Below are 18,031 nucleotides of genomic sequence, written 5' to 3'. Positions count from 1 at the left end.
GAAAACCTAGATAGGAGTCCAAAATAAGCTTGCACCTGCCCTACTATCTCACCTTTCTGACAAGTATCTACATAATATATAGCACTGACACATTCATTCCATTGCATTAAGCATGTGTTTCTTGAAATTTTTCTAAACATGCATTCATGATACACCTGAATAGGTGCTAAACGTGCCATCACCAGCTGTGCAGAAATGTGTGCTGAGAGGGTCATTAACATCTCTTGGAGGAATGAGGCCAGGCTGGAAAAGCTTTTTACTAGTTGGACCAGAATGAATCTGTAACAAATAAGGAGGAATTTGCCATTTGCCTTACCTGTCTATGCTGCTGAGAGACTGGATACTGCAAACCTGAGATTTGCTGGCTTTGCTGCATTTTCTGAAGCATCATTTTTTGCTGCATTGCTAGGGTTACATTAGGCGGCCTCTGAAGAGACTGGTTTGGGAGAGGTTGAGCAGGTTGTGACTGCGGCTGTTGTTGCTGCTGCTGCTGTGGCTGTTGCATGGAAGTTGAACCCTGTGCCTGCTGGGTGTAGTGCAGAAGGGCAGGCTTGTTTTGGGAACCCAAAACTGAAGGCATCTGCTGGTTTGTTTGCTCTGAGTTAAAGTGAAACAAAGGCTTTGTGTTGCCATGATGCTGCTCTAGAGGTGGCTGAGCGCTGTTAATAAAGTTCCTGTTGAGGTCCTGAGGCTTTTGTTGCATGATTATATCCATTGGATTGCTCTGGGGAGTGGTTGGTTTATAAACATAGCTGTTCATCCCTTTTGACTGGTTTCCATTCACTGGTACCCCAAGCATTGCTGAGCTTTGTGGGCTGAACTGCTGCTGGCGAAAAGAAGGACTGGGGATTTTCTCTTGCACAAAGGGTCCAGGGGAAGGTCCTGATGGAGACAGCGTGGACCAGTTGGCTGTCTGGTTCTGCTGCTGCTGTTGCTGCTGAATCAAGGCATGCTGCTGCCGGTTGGCTGCGATCTGTTTGAGCTGCTGTGCATGAGACACTTCTTGCCAGTTGGGCAATGGCCGACTGGACGCAGAAGAAACCTGTGATACCTGTGTTTGGTTCTGAGGCACCGAGGGGATGGGTGAAGAGGTGGACATGGCAGTGGTGGCCATAGTGAAGGCTGAACCTGTAGAAGAAGGCCTCATCTGTGGGGAGCCCACAGAAGCCTGATTCATGCCTGGTGCATATTCACTTTTTATCACCATCTTATCCATCTGCAGAGATCTCACAGGGCCCCTCTGGCTCTGCTGCCCAAGGTCAATGTTGAATGGCTCGTCTTGTTTTATCGTGGCATTTATCATATTCTCTAGCTCAAGATCACTCATTGGTGGCACTGATATGTTAGTCAATTCATTAAACAGTTCCTGAAGCTCAAGATCCATCATTTGGTCCCAGGAGTCTTCCCCATATCTGTTAGGGAACATGTTCTCATGGGATGTCTGGCCCTCTAAGTGTTTGCTGCAGGACATCGTTTCTCCTGGTTCTTTCTTTACCTCTTTCAAAGTCATATTAAACATGCCATTCCCACTAGCATGTGTATTGTTTGCTAGGCTGCTGGCCTTTCTTTGTGATCCTTGCCCCACAGTCATAGTTCCTGACATTGACTGGCTTTGGCAATTGTTAACATGTTGTCCACCTTGTCCCACTGCTATATTGTCACCCACTCTTATCCTCTTAATGTCAAAGAAAGAGCTCTCTGAAACACCATTGGGCCTCTTGTTGTTGACAGGCGACAGATTTACCACCAACTTTCTCTTCAAGGAGCCTTGGAGCTGAAAGAAGCAGAGACAAAAAGAATAATCATTAGATAACACCGAAGAAACAATCCATAGTCCAGTTGCTTGAAAGGCAACAGGCAAGTAAGTCTTGCTTAGCTCATAAAGCTTCTCCTGGCTTTTTCAGTCAATGAAACTGTGCAGAACTGTAGGAAAATATGCTGTAAGCGATGAATGTCCCTGCCATCACCACCCCTGCCACCAGCATCTCTCAAGCATTGCTGCCTCTTGTTGATCACAGACCCTCTTCCCCTCCCCATGATGGATTATTTCCCATAGATGTATATTAATACATTAAGCCCTAATTATTTATGTTCTGAAACATCTGCCATAAAACACACATAGCACTGCTCTGACACCTGTAACTCCATTTCCTTTTCCTTGGATATTTACAGCAATACTTTAATTTGCTCACTAGCCCTGTGGGCCTACTGAAGGAAAAGAGGTTCATGGCTCTGTCTACCTGATTTACTCTCATCTGCTGTGGTTGTATACACAAATTCCCACTCCACACACAGAAAACAGAGATGTCAATCCCATGAGCTAAAAAGTTTGGACTGGGTGCATATGTCCTCTAATAAGATGCTGACGCCCTCAAGAAGAGTTGCTTTGAACATCACTCATAAAAGAATAGATCACTTTAAAAAGGGCAGCTGTCCTGTACTTAGCTCTCCACTTTTGATCGTAGAGGTCTTTTCAAACCTTAATGGTTCTATGATTCTATGACCAAAGGGGTCACACACGTGAGCAGCAGACACACACACACACACACACACACACATGTGCGCGCGCAGCCCTCGCTCAGCGCACAGTGTCACTGTTCCAGCCGTGAGCAGTGCCAGGAAACTAAGTAGTGAAACATGGTTCATCTTCTGCCTTGCTGCACCTGGGTAGAAGTGCAATGGCCCAGGAGACATCAGACAATGCCATCTGACAAATACCTGTGTGTGCCAGTGAGAAAATGGTGCCTGTACAAACTGTGATACCTTGAGAGGCTGTGATGGGCAGAGACAACTCAGAACTCTAATTTTCCAGTTAAGTCAGGGAGGATGATTTATGAGATCTCCCAGTCACATTATTTGCATCATACTGTTTCATGTACAGAAGTCCATGGGCACATAATACTCTGTTGTGGCCTCTATGCCCCTCAGCTGCAGGCTTATCTATAGGTAAAAGCTCTTCCCAGATAACTCTAGATATGAACAATTTTATTCTGATGCAAATACCAATGAGTTGCTTGAAAAGAGATCAACTGAGAAATACATATTTCCTCCATACCCACCTATCCTTCCATTGCATCAGAAGGTCACTGAATTTAGCCCTTAAAATAAAGTTTGTAATTTCTCTCTCTGACATTGAAAATTTCATGTCATATCTCAAGTTAAGTTTCCAGCATAGTTTTTGAATCACAGATTCACATTTTCATTTTGTAAGGACAGACATGTTGGTGCCTATTTGTACAGACCGTGTGCCTTCAAGAGTAACTAACTGTCACTAGGTGTCCCTCAGGGGAGAGAGGTTTGTGTGGTCATTGCAAAAGGCACAGGCTGTCTTTGGTTAGCATGTCTTTCTGACACATGAGTCACTGTACTTTCCTTTGGAAAAAAAAAAAGGTAAGCTGCACTTCCTTTTACCATCATCTTTGCTGTCGGTGTGTTTATTAGAAATCATTCTTGTGCCCCCAAATTCATCTTCCTGGGAAATGGGGAAGTTCCCAGGTCATCAGAATACATGACTTGGCAGCACATTTTGCTTTCAGATTTGTTGCTGACAGACAGACTGAACAGATAATGAAAAATATATTCTCTGCATACGTATACGCTTTATGTGGTTAATATGACTATCTGAGATAATTTCAGTTTGCTTGACATTTTGAAGCAGAGGGAGCTGTTTAAAAAGTCTCCACATTTTCAGGGCACCTGCACCAGGCTTTCTCACACATGTAAAAATGCAGATGTTACATTGGGCTTTGAATAGCAGCTGCTTTTCTCCTGCATTTGAAGTAGCTTCTAGCAGACAGCAGGGTGAGCTGGGTGAGCAGATAGGGCTGAGCTGGGAAGTGGTTTGCCACACACAAGTCAGCAGCAGAGCCAGGCAGAGCTCCATGGTCCCCAGACACATCCCTTAACCAAGCACACCCTCCCTTGACATGGGCTGGAGGATTCCTGGTTTCATGACATCTGCTCTGCTGAAGTGCCTCCCAAAAGGGGCACCGTGCATTTCTAAAGAAGAAATCACAAGTGCTAACTTATCACGTCTCCTTAAAACCTTGAACGTAGCCCTTTGAATGTTGACAATACCATGGTCAATAGATGTCCCCACATTAAAGCAAAAATAAGACTGAGTGAGGCTGCAAGGTGCAAGGGAGTCTCAGGGGACTTCACTGATGCTGCTAAAAAGGTCCTGATTTCACATCCCCCATGAGTTCAGGATATGGAGAGCAAGGGCATGGGAAGGATGTGAGCAGCCCACAGGGATGAAGCCCCCTCTGCCTCCTTGCAGTGAGCTGTTACCAATTATATATCGAGGGGGTTGCAGGGGACTGATCTGTGTTTGTTCAGTGAGACAAGCAGTGTCCATCACAAGCCTCTCCATCTCACTACTTCGTTTGAACTCTGCCTTCGGAGGGGCACTGCTGCCCCAGCATTACATGTGTTTTGGGTTTTTTTCCAGAAGGGAGTGAACCATGGTTCCATCACTCAAATCTTTGCAGTTTTCTAACAATCACATTTTTTAACTACTGATTGGAAATCACTACTCAAGCCCTTTTTCCCCAAGTAAAGCACAGACTCTTCAGGAGGACAAAAAAAAAGAGAATTTGCCAGATTTCAGGCTCCATCTCTTCCAATTTGCAAGCCAGGATTGATTTGGGTCAGTAAATGTAAAGCAAAAGTTCCTATAACACACATACAGACACATTCCTCCGACCAAACAGGCTTGCGATTACACATCTCAAACTGCTTGAACTGCAAAATACTGAAAGGCTCTGTGATGGGAAACAAGTGACGTGACAGTAAGTGGGAGAGGACAAAGCCCTCCATACCCAGCTCCATCCCACAGGTCCTTGTGTAGCACTGGATGAACCATCACAGAGTACAGGCATTTCCTGGCAGCCTGTGTTATTGTGAGACCTTTTGCTGAGCAGGCTCTGGTGAATCAGTGTGCGTTCACACACTTACAGCGAGGCAGTGCTGGATGATTGATCTTCTGAAGTTAAAACTGCGCAAGCTGAGCCTCTGGAGATCATGTCTGTGAGACAGCCCAGCACTGTCAGTGGTCAAACTGCTTGGGGACATTAACAGCGGAGGGCAAAATTCTAGAGATGACTTGGTCTAAATGACCCAGTATGACACCACATCCTGTGCAGAGAGACATATATAATATTTATAAGTTTTATATTTATAACTTATTCTGAGTCTTAAAGGGATTAAAGAGAGGCAGCTTCTTCTCTAACGCTCCTTGACACCAGGACAAACCAGCAGGAGATCTATCGAGCTATTACCTAGGGTGCATCAAATCCTGATAACAAGTAATTTCTCTTTTGGGAAAAAAAATTGCTTCACCTTTCTTTTGGTGGAAGTTTTTTACTAAATGCAAAACTAGAGGATTTTGCTGAAAATTGATTATTTTTTTCTGTCTTAAATTTTTTTCTAAAAATGGAAACAAATGATTTTTTGATGCAAAAGCACAAATTGTCAATGGGAAATTTTAGAGATTGTTTTGTCCAAAATATACATATTTAACAATATTTTTATCACATATTTGATACAATTCTGACATTACTCATGTGAATTCACCTTGCATTCCTTTCCGCAGGGTCTGTTCGATATGGCCAAGAAAAGAATTGCCTGTGTCAGCAGGAAATTGCACAGTCTATCTGGTTTCACTTTCAATGAAAGTCTTATTTTTTTGTGCACTCTATACAGCTTCTGCAATTGGACTTCCTTTAGAATTTTCTTTTTATTTTATTTAATAGTATGTAGAAGCACAGTGCTTGACAGAAGTCCTAGGGTAACCATCCAGCACCTGGAGTTTCACAGCTCTCAGGAAAAGTGAAAAACAAGCTTGTCCCTCTGACTTGCCCAAGTACCTCCATAGTGCCTGTGGATCTCAGAAAAAAAAAATTCCCAGTGCAAATGTTAGTAACACATCTGACTGTCACCTCGAAATGTTTACAGCTGGACACTTAAGACTGGACCAAAACACCAAAATGTCCCAACATACAGAGAAAATACCAGAGCATGATAGTTTTAAGTCCCCAGTAATCCTTACTAGCTGAAGACATAAAAAGAAGATTCCTACCACCTTTTTTCTCCAACTCTCACAATTTCCAACTAAGGTTTGCAGCTTTCTTAGTTTGTGTGGTGGAACAATCAGGACGAAACTCATAAGATGCTACTAACTGGAACCCCACGTGATTGCCACATTTATAAACCAGGCAGTGTGGCAGCATTAGTGATTCATGGGGAGTGATACTTCTGATGTTAAAAAAAATCCAGCTTTAGATTTTATGCTTTTAATATAGAAGCAGTAGAAAAATCCACTTTAAAAGGTTCCTTTTGGACTACCTAGAGTTTCTCACAATATGTGCTGACTGTATCTGTGGCTGCACTGTAAACAAAATCCTTCATGTATCTGGGGAGGCAAAAGGGAAAAGGAATTACAGGAAAAATAAGAAAAATATTTAAACAAGGAAAAGAGGCCAAAAAAAATTCATTCCAAAGGAGGAAAACATGCTGAATGCTACTTCTTATTTATGCTGTGAAAGCACCTTTGCATTGCAGGGTTTGACCCAGCAAGCCACCCCGGGGCTTAGAGCCTGATCCTGAATGACAGTAACTCTCATTTTCAAAATAGTGGTTTGCAATGTTTGCTGCCAGTCTTCTGCAGTGCCACCTCCTGCAGTGTCTGTGGCTGTGCCAAGCTGGTGAGTGCCTCTGCAGGCAGGGACTGGGGCTCACCAGAGCAGAGCCTCCCTGTTGCAGGCATCCCAGTGTGCAGGAGGACCAGGTGCCTCTCCTTTTTTTCTTACCCCTTCAGCCAGACACAATAGGACAACAGGATGGTTGTGGTGACTCACACTGTGGCCAGCTGCAAAGCCACAGAGGCACCCTGGGGCTGACACAAGGACAAGGAGAGGCCATTGTCCTGAGATGCCACCTCTGGGGCCATCACAGGTCCTAATGCCACAATCACACATGCATCCTCAAGGCCTTGTTCTGACTACAGACTCACAAGGGCTCCCATTGCCTCTATTTCTACATATCTCTCAAAATCTGGTGAATCTGGCTGTTCCCCCTCTTTTTCACACCCAGGGGCACCAGGTTCACCCTGACATCTCTCCTGAAGATCTCAATAGCATGGTTCTCTTCTGAGAACCTCTCCCTATCCCTTCTGCTCTGCACTTTCTCTGCACAGCATGAGTATATTTATTTTTAATCTTTTGTCTTCATTTGCAGCATCTACCTGACATGGCTGAGGATACAGGCATGGCAGTTGTCTTCAGAGAGATTTTAGCACTCCAAGTTCAGAAAGTCCAATCTGCTGGATGATGCTGGATCTGGGAAGCAACATTAATTTTTCATGTCAGACTGAGTGACAAAAAGGAGGCTCTGGGCACAGCGCACAATGGGGGGCAGTTCTGAAAGCTGGTGTGTCCTCACAGCACCACACAGCACCATGGCCAGGTCAAGGTGGTCCCTCCATGGGTGCAAAGAGCTGTGCAGGAGTAGCAGATGCTGTTTCTCTCTCCAATCTGGTTTGCACAGGCTCAGCTCCAGGTGCCTCCTGCCGCCCCCTCTGTGTTCACAGGAAAGGGACCCACTGTTCTCTCTGAGCAGTGAGGATGAGGAGGCACAGGTGCCTTCAGCCCCACACTGTAGGTGAGTGCAGGGCACTTGAGACAGCACACCTCCACCCTGCCTCACTCCTCTCCTATTTAGCTAATCAGTTCCTGAGACCACTTGGATGACCAGAAGCAAGGTTTACTGCCGTGAGAATTTTGCTCCCAAACCTTCCCACAGCCCATCCCTGTCCTTCTTATCATAAGCAGTTTGGGAAGAGATTTGGTGCCTATACAGGCCTCTTGAAGTGGTGTCCTGACTCAGGTCGATCCTTGGGTGTAATCACCACCAGCAAGAATAATGCTGACTGAGAGGCAACACAAGTTTTCCTCCCTGTTTACTGTAATAAGTGCCACTAAAACTGAATTTGTAGTAATAAATAAGGATGTTCCTTGGCTGACAAGTATCCACTTAATTCTCATTATCTGGAAAAAGGCTAGAATAGTAATCAGCATGTTAGAAATCCCACAATTTACCTTCACTTATGGAAAAATTATGTATCTTGCCAACTGAACATACCAACCTAAAAATGCATCCATATTATTCACAGTGTACTGCCTATAAACATAACGTCAGGGCTCTGGTCCAAGTTGCTGAAGCACAATAATTATATTTTTTATGCAGATTTTACATCTGATGGATTATAAAATATCATGTCTAGTCACAGTCTTTCAGAAGAATAGGAACACAGAAAAACAATAGCACTTTAACTAGGTCAAGATTGCTAATCAGAATGTAGCAGTCATTACCGTGTGCAAAACAAATAGGCATGAAAGATCTGAGTTTCTTATCTTGCAAGCTGTGTATTTGTCTTCTGGAGAAGTCTTTTCTGTTGTGTGTTTTTTGTTGTTTTTTTTTTTTTTTTAATGATCCTTTTCAACCACAAATAAATTAACAATCACTTTGTGTGAAGTCTATAGAAATTTATGTCAACGTTTATTACCATGAAATGTGAAACAAAGCCTAATGCAATCTGAGGTCTGGGAAATACGACTGCTTAATTGATCCTATTCTGATGAGAAGGAAATATCAAATGCATTATAAATGCTGACAGGATGATCAGGCATGTAAAAGAGGTCATCCAACACCACCCTCCACATTGTTTACCGGTTTCATAAGTCAGCTTAAAGTATTAAAAACACATACTGTCTTGCACAGGAAGCTCCTAATCCTTAAAAATGTGTCTGCTGTTATTTGATTTGCCTTTTAGAGATCAATAGCACAGCAGACTTCACCTAAGGAAAGACTGCTGAGAGCAGTCTGGTCCTGGTATTCTGCTCATCGTTGCTCCCAAACTGTCTGTGTGAAGGCTTTGTAGGCTCATTAGGGCAGATATCCATGCCCACATGTGGGCTTTTATTACCTGTCTAAGCACCCATCTCCTCTGCAACACTCTGTATCAAAAGTTCAATCAATGGAGGAAGACAGTAGCCATATATCTAGCCTTGGAAAATAAGGAAATACTTAGACTGTTTCTCTCTTCCTGCAAATCACACAGGACACTCAAGCCAACTATTTGGCCTTGAGGTCTTCTGCAGGGCAAGTTACAGTTCATAGGAGATACAGTCATCACTTGTCAATTGGAAAAGAAAGATCCCTTCAGCATATTACCCAGTCATGCTTCCAGCGTCAGACTCTATCAGCCAGGACAAGGAGGGCCCACACCAATGAGAGCTGCCCTTCCATCATGCATCAGCTAATGCTATTAATGAGCAACTGGTAAAATGGCTTCTTATTAGAAGGAAGGGGTCCTGATCCTCTGCCAAAAACTTCAGTGAAAAAGTGATATTTAGGATCAAATTCAGACCTGTGGTAAGAGAATGTCTCTAACAAGGCTGTTGCACTTGCCTGATGGCTGGGTTTGACCTGTATTAGCATCTTCACCTTGCCTCTCCCCATCACGCATGTTCATCCCATTAAGGTCATTAAGTAAGAGCAGTACTTAAGAGCCATTTTCAAAACCTTCAGCTTAAACATGCAGTGTCAGGACAGGCCAAATGCAACCCACCAAGAGTTTGACCTAGATGAGCAGAACAGGCAAAGATTTAGAGGGCTTTGGAGGATTTTGAAACAACAATTTAAAAGCTTTGAAGATACCCCTATGAAGAGAATGGACAATAGAAGGGACAAATAAAAGAGAAAATGATGAAAGTTTATATAATAAGACTCTAACTGATTAACCACAGATTGAGAGATTATTTAACAAACTTGATCTGCAGTAAATTCAATCCCAGTGAAATGATACACTTTTTCATCCAAAGTGGGTAGAGTCTGAGGAACTGCATGAGAGATTCAGAGCTCAGCAAGATCTAAAGAGGGACTTAATGTTTCTTTGGAAATGGGAAGATGCTGACTTATGAAAGGTGATAATAGCATATGTAGAAGGGGATGAAAAATATTAAACATCATGGTTCAAACTGGTCTATGGTTCATGGGGACTGGTGGCACTTGTCAGTGGGCAGGGGAAAAAGAGGCAAGGGGAGGAGTAGTGGTTTTTGCAGGCCTATCAAGGTGGTTGTGTATCTTCCCCTGATATATTTGTCATTGCTAGTGATGAGATGCCACAGGGTTTAGAAAGACATAGGTCTGGGAGAAAACTGTAAAAATGGGATTCATTTGACCAGTATCTAGAAGATGATGAAATATGAAATATGGAAGATCAATTTGGAATTATAATCTTTATGGAAGATCATTAGCAGGTTACAGGAACCCCAAATGCTTTGTTTTCTTGGAATAGCACATGTTCAGATGATTTTTCATTATTTGGTCTTTCTTTTGTACCATCTTGATGAGAAGGTTGACAGTATCCAAATCCAAGAAAATGGCCAGAGAGGCTGAGTAGAAACAAGCACTCACCCAGGAAGGAATGCTCCAGGAGGTCGAAAAGGTCAATGGGAATAGAGGGGACCAGGAGCAGTCCAGGGTAAGAAAAAGGCACCTATGAGATGAAAAAATGCCCCCAATTCAGGTACTGAAAAGCTTACAAGATCATGCTTAAAAGAAATGTGAGAAATGACAACAAGAGTGGAGAGGATGAATTTGCACAAGAGGATGAGAGGATGTTCGCACAAGTACACAAGTCAAATGCATGGAGACATCTTTGAATAAAGTGAAAATAAGTTTTCTGTTGTTCTTTTTCTCTCTGGTTCGCAAAGAGAACATTGCATACAGCAAAAGCCTGGCTTTCGTAAAAAGATTTGCTTTGGCAAAAGAGGTTCAAGGAGACCACACCTAGGCAGGACTTGCAAACCTTCCCAGGGATGAGGTGATGTCATTTGTACACTGCAGCCCTTCAGCGCCTTTATCCTGCCCCTCCAAGGCACAGCTCTACTGCTGAGCACACATCGTGGTTTGTGGCTTGGAGCAGCAATGCCAGTGACTAAGACTGTCGGTGCAATCCCCTGTTGCAGACGCCTATGCCTCTGCAGCCATCCAGTCTCCTGGGAGCCTTTGTACTGGATGCCTTTATCCTGCCTACAGCTTTCTTCAAGGGGATACTCGACCCATTGCTGAATCTTATGAGACACACTGGGGTGCTAAACAGCTGATGAAGATGCTCCTGGCAGTCCTGGTCAGCAGCCCACCCCCACCAGCTATGGTAGTAAATGACAAAGGGTCACCACAAAACTTTCAGGTATTTTTGGCCACTATGATAGTTTTCAGTGAAAGGGACACAAGTGGATTCATTACAACCGATGCGTCCTATATGCCTTATTTTCCTACGGATCACTTGTTGAGTTGACTTATGCAAATAGAAACGGCACTGAAAAAGTAGTAGTTCTAGACCTCTCAAATATAAAAGCCTTTCTCAAAGACATATTTTCCTCCACAGCAGCCTTGAGTTTGTTTCTAGAGTCAACTGTGATCGCTGGCTTTGAAAATTCAAAATGAGAAAAATTCTTCATTTGGCAATAACTGCGTGGAATAGTGTCTCCTTCCTGACATAACACACTGTGACAAGCAGACACGTTCCTACAAGAATGGACACAGGTACCACAACCATCCCAAGAAACAGAATTCCTTGGCACAGCCAAGGACTTTAAGGATCTCTCAACTACAACCGAGAATTGTTGCATCAGTGCTGCATCACTTTTGTAGCCTACACATCAATGATGCCTCAGGTGTGGCCAGAAGCAGAACTGTTCAACTGCTCTGCTGACTTGGGTAAGGGAGTCCAGGCACCTAGAGTCAGTTCCCACCAAGAGTCACGCAGTGGAAACCCTCTGCAGTTGTATAGCTCTATAGCCACATTTCTTAAACTCCATCTCTGCAGACCACTAACACATAGAGTTCACTTGCTACTTGTCCATTTACCCTGTTGCTTACAGAAAGAAAATAAAAACTATTGTGGCAAAGGCCTTAGTGGAGAGTTCCTTAGAAGACCTTAAGGATAAAATGACAGAGATGTGAAGGGACCTCTGGACATAGAATCATTGAATCAGGGAATGGCTACAGCTGGAAGGGACCTTAGAGATCACTTAGTTCCAACCCCCCTGCCATGGGCAGGGACACCTTCCACTAGACCAGGTTGGTCAGAGCTCCATCCGGCCTGGCTATGAACACTTGTAGGGATGGGGCATCCACAGCTTCTTTCAGCAACCTGTTCCGGTGCCTCACCACCCTCACAGTAAAGAATTTTTTCCTAATATCTAATCTAAACCCACTCTTTTTCAACTTGAAGTCATTCCTCCTTGTCCTGTCACTACATGCTCTGCTGAAAGCAGAGCTACCGACAAAGTTACATCAGATTGTTCAGGACATTGTCCAGGCAAGTGTTGAACACATTCAAGGATGAAGACTCCACAACCTCTCTGGGCCCTGTTCCAGCTCCCCTGTTTTTCTTTACATCTAGTCAGCAGTTTGTGTTCCTTGCCTCTCATCCTTTTGTTGTTCACTTCTAAGATAGACTTGGTAAGTAACTGGAAAATTTTGAATGTAGAACAAATGGAGGGAATGCATAAATTTGACTTATCTCCAAGTCAACGATCTATATGATGAGGGAGGGGGAGGAGATGAAAGCAATAAATGACAATGTACTTGAGAAATGTCAGTCTCCATTTCTATGCAGATTCCTTCAGGGAAGGCATCAGATCAGTAGTTTTTAAATGACATAAATCAAAGGGTTGATCCAGCAAACTGACGCTGCATCAGATGAATCTGAGTTGCTACATTATGCTTTTCCTTAAGCCCGATCTTAAGTTCACTGAGATACACAAGTCTTTAAATGGACTTTGCTAGCCTTTGTTTCTCTCTTGATTATAAGGTTCCATGACAAGGACTTTATCTCTATGTATTTTTCTGAAAAATACTCTCATGCATTTAGACACTGTCAAACACATTAATAACGAGCCCCATTTTCCAGCTAGATTCCAAAAGACACCAATGTGCATTCAGCACCTCTGAAAAGCAGACATCTATTTAGGTGTCAAAATATGGATCCCAACATACTTTCAAAAATACTAGCCTGGATAAATATAATTTTCCATTTTATAACTAATGTGAAACCTTTCACCTTTACAGAACTAGTTAATGTTGACCAGAAATCATTACAGTTGAAGGGCTGGACAGCAAACTGCTATATTCAAAACTCCAGAGGTAGTAGATTGGACAAATGACCACATCATTCTTGGTGCTAACTAGTTCCTTTTGTCATTCATATGCTTCCCTTTCTTTCACAAGCTCTGGGTCAAATGTGCTCAGAGGGCACTCACCAACTTTCCACTCTCAGAAAAACCAACCAAAAACTCAGGGTTATGAAAGCACATCAGTGAAACTTTGCTTGCTTATTTTACTTAGACCAGGCAGGCTTTGGTAGATACATATTTATTCTCATTTATGGAGTGGAAATAAGCATTTTATATCCAATTAAATATCTGAAAAAAAAATCAAAGATATTTCTGTCCAGAAAAAAAGTCTTTGTTCTCATGCAGACTTTTGCCTATAGTGGTCTGCACTTGGGAGAAGCCTCTGGAAAGGCTAGCCATGGAGTCTTGCTTGGGACTTGGACCAAATCAGAGCAGTCTCCAGGGCAGCTGTTGCTCTGGCAGGCATGGATGAGTTCAGTCTTTAGGTCATCAGTCAGGCACATTTCACACACACTTGAAAATACAGAGGTGGGAAAGCGTTTTGCCACATTCCCCAAGTGAAACTTAAATTCCAGGGACCCCTTATATGCTGATATTTGTCTGCATACATGGCCTTGTTTGTGAATCTGTACTGAATTCCAGTTCAACAGTGAGCAAAATTTTCTGTTGCTGTAAACAGATGCAGCTACACTGACCTGTATCAGTGTTTTATTAAGAACCAGCCCCAAAGCCTGAAATCTGGATTATGAACCAGCATTTACTGGAAGTGCAGATTGCAGCAGGAACTTTTGTTGGACGCCTATTGCAACAGACTCTTCACTTCTTTTTAAAGTGCCTCTAGTGTTGCAGGCTTTTACTGAGGGAACACAATGGAGCTGGCAGGAAAACCACAGCTCTTCACCATCTCAGAAAAGCAAAAATAAAAATAAAAAAATATCAGTAGTCCTTAAGGATAGAGCACTGCTAGGTAACTGGGACAATGAATTAATAAGGACTGACTTTTCCCTCCCTCTGTTTTCAAGGATAGTAAGTAACAAAATCTGGCAGGCTGAAAAGCCCCTGCTCGGAGAAGAGAGACAAAAAGGCAGGGCTAAAATTCATCGTGTCAGTTTAAAAAGGCAGAGTTTTGCATTTACACAATATGCCCATTCTTGTTCTCCTTGACTCATGGAAAAATATTGAACATTGGACAAGAATGTAGGAATGTGTCTGGTGTCTGATCTCCACAAAAATCTAAATGCTGTTTGCATTCACATAAGAAATAAAGACTGGCTGTCCAGGCTCTCTTGATGTTTAAAAAAAATAACAGTAGTGATAGCAATATCATTATAATAACAGCAGTAATATAATTTTTTAAACTGGCTGTGTAACTAATACAAATAAAGCACAAATCCTGGCCCTTAATCTCAAACACGACTCAGCAGAGCTTTCTCTACCATTTGCCTGTCACAAGCATCACAAAGGCTCCTCCCCACCGACGGCATCTGAAACCAGTGTTTGTTTTCCTGGGTAGCAGAGGTTAAAGCTTTTTATTGCTTTTTTGCCTTCAGAAGCTGTAATAGTTGCAGTGCCTATATTACCATCTATGGCAGACAGGCTGCATGTCTGCCAGCTGTCAGGCAGCCGATTCATCTCCAGTTGCCTTTTGCCTACTTTCTGCAGCAGAATTTTTCTCCACTTGATTTCATGTGCTGGAGTCCTGTGCCTGTCGACGTTCCTGCTGCTTGTTTTTAAACACAGGCTGACTACAAGCCTGGGGAGCACAGGAGCCCACAGCCCTGAAGAACTTAGGGCTCCTGTGTCACATGCAGCTTGACAGCCAGCCAGCTATGGCCCTGGGTCTGGGCAACATCATATAATGGGCAGGATGTGAATGGGGGTTTCTGGCCAAACCCAATCATTGACTGCAGGAAGAGGCAACCAATGGGGTCACCATGGCCTGCACTGATGGGTTGCTCTAAGATGCCCCAAAACACCCTCCTTCTGCCTGTTCCATGGCAGAGATGTGGAATCTGGCTACTTATCCTCTGCCCAGAAACCTCTCTTCTTTCCCGGTTCTTCTGATCCATCTACGACACACGGTCTCTGTGGTAAGGATATTGGTACACATAATGTCTGGTCACTCCTGACCCAGCTGTTCCTGGAAATCCCCTCAGGCACCTGCCAGCATCATTAGGCAGCAGTATATCTCTAAAATATCCAATACCATGGTATTTTACAATTTTACCAAAGCCAGATTATCAGATAGGACTATGCAGGAAGACAGGATGGCCAGGTCCCCAGGCCCATAAAGACCAGATCCTACAGTCATAGTCCTGTGCTATATCATTCTTTGCCTAAACAAATCATGCTCCCATTTACGAGAGGCCCTGAAATCACGAGATGCAATGCTGATATCTAGTGGCAGCCTCTTTTTTTCTCTCCAGTAGGTTAGTGATCTGAAAATCTGCAGACCTGCCTATTTCTTGACCCACAGCATGAGCTAGTGACTCATAGGAGGTGGAGAGAGGATGAAGATCTCTGCCAGACCTTGTGACAGGGGTAAAATAGATCACTCAGTTGCATGAGATTTGTCAAATTGGTGTGTTTATTTTCCATTTTCCTAGGTGTGACCCAACTCATTGCCTGCTTACCCAGGCTGTGAGAAGCCTCTTGAAATTTCACTTAAAATCCTAACCAAAAAGGATCAGCCTCATAGCTCCCAATTACCAAACCCTGAGTCATGAGTTGCTCTTCCTGCCATTACTGATATATGAAACTGCCTACAGAAAAGAAACAACACTTTAGAAAACCACCTTCACACAGGCTGGCCAGGAAGCCCACAGCCAGAGGTATTTGCCCACCTCCCTGCTCCCCACGGAGCCTAGGTCTCGAGCTCCTGAAGTCAACAGAAAGACTGTTGTAGACATCAATGTGTCTTGAATCAGGCTCCAGCTACCCAAGAGAAGAGATGGGCTTTGCAGCCCATCCAGATGGTTAACAGCTTTACATACAACCGCTGCCTTATTAAATCTACACTAAATTAAGTGAACACTTAAGACACTCAACTGAAAGTGCTATTGACTGCGGTAATTAAATTGAAATACCCAATTAACTACACCAGAATAGGAAATGAACATATCATGGGGCACCACTCTATAGTGTCTGAGCCAATCAGATGCTGTCTATACCTTAATTTGGGATGAAATAATTTTTAAAGGGAGTTTATGATTATTTAAAGATGTGTTTATATAGCGCACGCATATATATGTCTATATATGTGCATATGTATATATATACATATAGACACATATTATACTATTATATTTAAGTCTTTTGTCTGAACTCTAGCCTTACGTTGGCAGAGACGTACTTTCAATTCCAGGTCAGCCACTATATTCCAAGATAAACTCCCACATTATTAAAACATCTAAATCAGAAGGATTACAAATGTCACGCAGCAGACTTTTTTTTCCCTATATTAAGAACATTTACATGAAGGTGTCTGCAGTTTCAAAGCCATTTCAGACTGAGGCCAAAGCAAATGTTGGGGGGGGGGGAAAGAAGAAAGAAAGAGTCTGTTTTTCTCTCTGTTTAGCCTGTGCTGTCAGGTCTCTGCCTGCTGCTCTAACCACAGCCACCCCAAAGCAAAAGTTTACCTTTAATTAAGATATCTAAGTGTTAGGATTCTTAGGCTCTGAGCCTCTCTCCCTTTCCTCCCCCTCCTTTTTTCCATCAGGAGTGGAAACTTTATCTCACCTACAAAGGCACACTTTGCCCAAATGTTGATACACTGCCGTGAAAAATCTTCACTTCACTCCAGACGAGTCTGGAAGGTTCTCAGCCATTCCCAGTGACAGGGCCCCCTTAGAAACATGGTGATTTTGGGGCTGCCTCAGCTTGGAGAGAACTCAGGCATGGCCACCCCACCCTGCTCTCCCAGAGATGTGTATGAGATCCTGGCCCTGGTTTGGCCTTTGTTTGGAGGGGAATTTACTCTCCAAAAATCATGAAACTGCAGCCTCATAATAGCAGCACTCAGAATGACAAAAGGTCAAATTGGGTTACAGCCATTCAACCCTACTGAGTTATTTGGGTAGTGGCAAGCGGAGTTATTTTTAATGACTTCCCATCCCAGCCTCAAAGACAATAACCAGAGAGCATCTATGAGCCTGCAAGCCTTAATCTTCAGCTCAGGAACCAGCAGATCCCAAGAAAGCAGAGATATGACAGGGTGGAAGTCATCTTCCAAATTTGGGGGTTTCAGTAGAGAACACACTTCCTTCCATTTCCTCAGTCATCTCACTCATCCTGGCATTGTCCACAGCATTGCCTCTGCCTTGCCCTGTGGTGGTGACCAGGTGCTATTTCTGCCCGATGCTCCTAAAGGCTTCAGTATCTCAGTGCCCAATGGACAGAGCTGAGGCAGATGCCTGTCCTTGATGACGCTGGACCCTGCATCCCTGTGGGACCATGTTCAAAGGCTCTGAACTGCTGCCCTCCACCCAGGCTGGAGCCAGTGAAGGCAGAGGTGGTCCTATCATGGTTCTGCAGTATTTGGAGGGGTCATACAAGTATCATTTCTGTAGGCGTTTGCTTTGCTTTGGTCATGCCTCCATTTTGGCCACTTCCATATGTTTTCTGGACCAAACCGATCTCTTATGGTTGCTCTCCTCATAAGTGGAATTGCAGCCCCTGTGGCCCTCTGCCACTGTTTATGCTGGCAGAGACCAGTGGATATTGGCAGGTAAACTTGGATGGGATTCAACAGCGAGAGGGCAAGGAGGGAAGAAAGGGCACACTGTGGCCCTCAGTGCCTTTGCCTGCCTTTCAGAGAGCATACCCAT

General features: G+C 43.6%; 1 protein-coding gene across 1 annotated transcript in view; it reads right to left on the bottom strand.

Moving 5' to 3' along the window:
* The window catches only part of MAML2 (mastermind like transcriptional coactivator 2), a gene marked incomplete at its 5' end in the record, with an annotated part of 214,000 nt that overhangs the window by 63,457 nt on the left and 132,512 nt on the right, over nt 1–18,031 (bottom strand). The window contains 1 exon segment of the mRNA XM_027677369.1: nt 317–1,774. Within this exon segment, the coding sequence (XP_027533170.1) occupies nt 317–1,774 (1,458 nt within the window).

The sequence above is a fragment of the Neopelma chrysocephalum genome, unplaced genomic scaffold (assembly GCF_003984885.1).
Source record: "Neopelma chrysocephalum unplaced genomic scaffold, ASM398488v2 Primary Assembly neopelma1_43, whole genome shotgun sequence".
NCBI classification, from domain to species: domain Eukaryota; kingdom Metazoa; phylum Chordata; class Aves; order Passeriformes; family Pipridae; genus Neopelma; species Neopelma chrysocephalum.
This window is presented reverse-complemented; position numbering and strand designations above follow the sequence as displayed.